General features: G+C 46.0%; 1 protein-coding gene across 1 annotated transcript in view; it reads left to right on the forward strand.

Annotated features, from left to right (window-relative positions):
• Nucleotides 1-4,611: 4,611 nt before the first annotated feature.
• Nucleotides 4,612-5,000, forward strand: part of LOC118382586 (plexin-A4) — a gene marked incomplete at its 5' end in the record, with an annotated part of 146,250 nt that continues 145,861 nt past the window's right edge. Inside the window, one exon of the mRNA XM_052515457.1 lies at nt 4,612-4,765. Coding sequence (XP_052371417.1) covers nt 4,612-4,765 — 154 coding nt within the window. The remainder of the gene's footprint in view (nt 4,766-5,000) is intronic.

Here is a 5,000-nt window from a genome sequence, read left to right on the forward strand (position 1 = left end):
TGTCCTGTAGGACTAGACTGTAGATCAGTACACCAGTTAATGCTTGGTGTGTCCTGTAGGACTAGACTGTAGATCAGTACACCAGTTAATGCTTGGTGTGTCCTGTAGGACTAGACTGTAGAACAGTACACCAGTTAATGCTTGGTGTGTCCTGTAGGACTAGACTGTAGATCAGTACACCAGTTAATGCTTGGTGTGTCCTGTAGGACTAGACTGTAGATCAGTACACCAGTTAATGCTTGGTGTGTCCTGTAGGACTAGACTGTAGATCAGTACACCAGTTAATGCTTGGTGTGTCCTGTAGGACTAGACTGTAGAACAGTACACCAGTTAATGCTTGGTGTGTCCTGTAGGACTAGACTGTAGATCAGTACACCAGTTAATGCTTGGTGTGTCCTGTAGGACTAGACTGTAGATCAGTACACCCCAAAAAATATATTTTTATTTTGACGACCCCACTGCAGTTTCCCCCCAACTTTGAATACCAACGATCTACGATGTCATTTCAACCCCATTTGATACGTAATGAGGATATGAGATTTGCTTTTAATCTTTGCTGGCCAAGTATATAAACGTAAATCAGGAAGGGTAAGGTCATGTACAGCTACTACTCTCAGGGTACTGTCTGAACATTCAGCTCCATGGGTGTAATAATAATAATAATCATGGAGAGCGAGAGTGTGTGTGAATACACACACACACACACACACACACACACACACACACACACACACACACACACACACACACACACACACACACACACACACACACACACACACACACACACACACACACACACACACACACACACACACACTGCCTTGGCGTTCTGAGAGTGTTTAACCTTTCTCTACGCAACAGATCTCCCATCCAATTGATTGGTGAGACTGGGCGGGCAGGCAGGGCCAGTCCTTGACCTTTTAGTTATTAAATATTAGTTTAAAAAGATAAGCTGGAGCCCCTTTACAGAGGAGTTTCTCTCTCGTAAAAGCATTGATGTGCTTTTCTTCTTTATTTGCCCATTAGCTTTTCCTCTTGCGTTTGTTTTGAAGTGTCTCTGGAGCTGTTGTCTGTAGATATAACAGCCATCCTATAAAGACTTCCTAGAGCAGGTGCTAGTAAACTGACCAGATCGCTCCCTGTTGAGATAAAATACAATTCTAATAGCTTCACAGAGGAGGTCTGGACTCTACTGTTAGTGTTATTATAAGTATATTGCTGTAGGTCTGTATTCACATGCCTCCAGACAGAGAAGAGAAGATAATGACTTGTCACCAGGCTGCTTGTCTCTCACTACAATGAGAATTCAAATATGCTCACAGCTTGTGACAATAGATGTATTCACACGTTGTAACAGGATTCCAAAAGGCATATGGAATCTCACACTCTGTTCTCAGTGAATGACAGGCATAAGATGTGTCATACCATGTGTTATTACAGTATAATGCATCATATATTCAGCTGTCATAATCTGCCACATGTGATACAAATCAAGGAGGCATGTACAGTATGCATCTAAATGAACCACCTCCAGATCAACATCCTCCTCTTTATGTCACTATGGCAACCCAAGCCAATACGATCTATCCCATCATAGCCTCCACGCGAGACGCAGTGTATTATTAAGGAGAGACGCGAGAACCTATTTCTCTCCATGTGTGTGTGTGATTCAATTGACACGGAACACAGCTTATTTTCCTACTCCATGTTTAGGCCCGGGCGGCTCGGGTTAGGGCCGTGACTGCTCCAAATGTAATTGAAGAAAACTTGCGCCACATTGCTCCTTAAAAGGAAAAAGAAATGAAGTGGGAAGAGGGCTGTGTCTCCGACCTGGCTGCGTGTGGCTCCTCTACAGTAATAGGGAAGCTCCTGTATCTGTACGGTGCCCAGCGACAGCCTTAGACTTTTCATTAAACACTAAACAGCAATATAAAAACAGTGCAGGTCAGCCCTTCTCACACCGTACAGGAGCTTCTCTGGCGCCGTGTTATAAATGTGCTGCGGACAACAGCAGAATGGATGCAAGGCCTCCTCTATTTGCCACCTCAATATTTATATTTTGGTCTTGACCCCATTCATATTTTTCTCCCCCTTTCTCACTTGTTCAAGGACTATTTCTCTACTCGTCAAGTCTGTCAAGCCCCCCACTCATCCTCTGCTCTTTAGAGAGGAGAGCAGTTTACTCAGCACTATCAACAACAGGAATCTACATCCTTCTCTTCCTCATTCCCTCCCCCTCCCTCCCTACCTAATTACCTCTCACCTTCCTCCTCTCCCTTTCCACATAGCTCCTCCCCTCCCTCCCTCCTTCCCCCCTCCCTCCCTTTCTCTCAGGGACATGTACTCGTAGAAGTGGGATGTGAAATTGGCACGGCCTGCCGCAGGGCATGGTGGGTAGCCCAGGGGGACAGAGCAAGGAGGGCATTGGCCTCCAACTGTTCACCAGATGACAAACAGTCAAATAATCGCCAACAGCCTTTGTAAAACACAGAGCTGATGCTCAACAAACATGTCCTGCTGTCTTCTTCTCTCCTTGTCTTTTTGTTTCTATCTCTCTCCCTCTCCTTCACTCTCTCTCCCTCTCATTCACTCTCTCTCTCTCTCCTTCACTCTCTCTCTCTCTCTCTCTCTCTCTCTCTCTCTCTCTCTCTCTCTCTCTCTCTCTCTCTCTCTCTCTCTCTCTCCTTCACTCTCTCTCCCTCTCCTTCACTCTCTCCTCTCCTTCACTCTCTCTCCTCTCTTCTCTCTCCTTCTCCTCTCTCTCTCTCTCCCTCTCCTTCACTCTCTCTCCCTCTCCTTCACTTTCTCTCTTTCACTCTCTCTCCCTCTCCTTCACTCTCTCCTTCACTCTCTCTCTCTATCACTCTCTCACTCTCTCTCTCCTTCATTTGCTCTCCCTCTCCTTCACTTTCTCTCTTTCACTCTCTCTCCCCTTCACTCTCTCTCTCCTTCACTCTCTCTCTCCTTCACTCTCTCTCCCTCTCCTTCACTTTCTCTCTTTCACTCTCCCTCTCCTTCACTCTCTCCTTCACTCTCTCTCTCCTTCACTCTCTCTCCCTCTCCTTCACTTTCAATTTCTCTCTTTCACTCTCTCTCGCTCTCCTTCCCTCTCTCTCCTTCACTCTCTCTCCCTGTCCTTCACTTTCTCTCCTTCACTCTCTCTCCCTCTCCTTCACTCTCTCTCCCTCTCTCTCTCTCCTTCACTCTCTCTCCCTCTCCTTCACTCTCTCTCCCTCTCCTTCACTTTCTCTCTTTCACTCTCTCTCCCTCTCCTTCACTCTCTCCTTCACTCTCTCTCTCTATCACTCTCTCACTCTCTCTCTCCTTCATTTGCTCTCCCTCTCCTTCACTTTCTCTCTTTCACTCTCTCTCCCCTTCACTCTCTCTCTCCTTCACTCTCTCTCTCCTTCACTCTCTCTCCCTCTCCTTCACTTTCTCTCTTTCACTCTCCCTCTCCTTCACTCTCTCCTTCACTCTCTCTCCCTCTCCTTCACTTTCAATTTCTCTCTTTCACTCTCTCTCGCTCTCCTTCCCTCTCTCTCCTTCACTCTCTCTCCCTGTCCTTCACTTTCTCTCTTTCACTCTCTCTCCCTCTCCTTCACTCTCTCTCTCCTTCTCTCTCATGTACAAGGTATTCATGTCAGAATGAGTTGATGGATGGGTGAGTCAGCGAGAGCCGTAGATGGTCCTCTGGACAGGAAAGACTTCCTGCCTCTCTGTAGACATCCTGTCATGTTGATGTTTCTGTTGTGATATGCTAATATAGGCCCAAATGCCAGCCTTTTTCCTATATAGTGCACTGATTTTGAACCAAGCCATATGGGCCACCTGATCAACAGTAGTGCTCTACATAGGGATCAGGGTGCTATTTGGGACACCAGAACCTATACTGATGTGTGATGTGATGTAGGGTGAACTGCTACTCACTGAACCCTCAATTTTGTGTCTTTATCACGGCATGATATATCTACAGGGGATCCTTACCCCCAGCTGTCCTCTTTTCCCTCCTCTATCCCTCCACCATCAGATGACACTATACATTCATCTATCACATCGCTGTATCTCCCAATTCTACTAATGGAATATCTCCCGATTCTACTAATGGAATATCTCCCGATTCTACTAATGGAATATCTCCCAATTCTACTAATGGAATATCTCCCGATTCTATTAATGGAATATCTCCCAATTCTACTAATGGAATATCTCCCAATTCTACTAATGGAATATCTCCCAATTCTACTAATGGAATATCTCCCAATTCTACTAATGGAATATCTCCCAATTCTACTAATGGAATATCTCCCGATTCTACTAATGGAATATCTCCCGATTCTACTAATGGAATATCTCCCGATTCTACTAATGGAATATCTCCCAATTCTCACGCCATTTGAGTCATTTAGCAGACGCTCTTATGCAGAGATACTTACAGTAATGAGTGCATATATTTCCTACTGATCCCCCGTGGGAATCAAACCCACATCCCTGGCGTTGAAAGCGCCATGCTCTACTGACTGAGCCACACAGGACCGTTCCACCCCCTCCCTCTACTCCGCTCTTCTCCCCTGATGCCATATGTAACCCCCCTCTGTCTTCTCTCCACAGCTGATCCTGGAGGCCCATAACGTCCCAGAGTTGTCTGCAGGGGTCAACTGTACCTTTGAGGACCTGGCTGAGATGGACGGTCTGGTGGAGGGGAACCGCATCAGGTGCAGCTCGCCTGCCGAGAAGGAGGTGCCTCGCATTATCGTAGACAAAGGTCTGTAGCATAAGATAATTGACTGATTATAGACCAATCAAAGAGCTCGGTTTTGCTTTTGAGTATGTTATTTAATTTTTTTTTTTAATGGGGTTTACATGAGTGTATTGACGCTTATGGAGGTGCCAAAACACTAACTAGCTTAGGTTCCCTGTTACCCATCGTAGCCCGGAACCCTCGGAGCAGGGCCCTAGAACGTGTTTAGTCACCCAATCAACTGTCATTACAGAGCGTT

This window comes from Oncorhynchus keta, unplaced genomic scaffold, assembly GCF_023373465.1.
Source record: "Oncorhynchus keta strain PuntledgeMale-10-30-2019 unplaced genomic scaffold, Oket_V2 Un_scaffold_25965_pilon_pilon, whole genome shotgun sequence".
In the NCBI taxonomy this organism is placed as follows: Eukaryota; Metazoa; Chordata; class Actinopteri; order Salmoniformes; family Salmonidae; genus Oncorhynchus; species Oncorhynchus keta.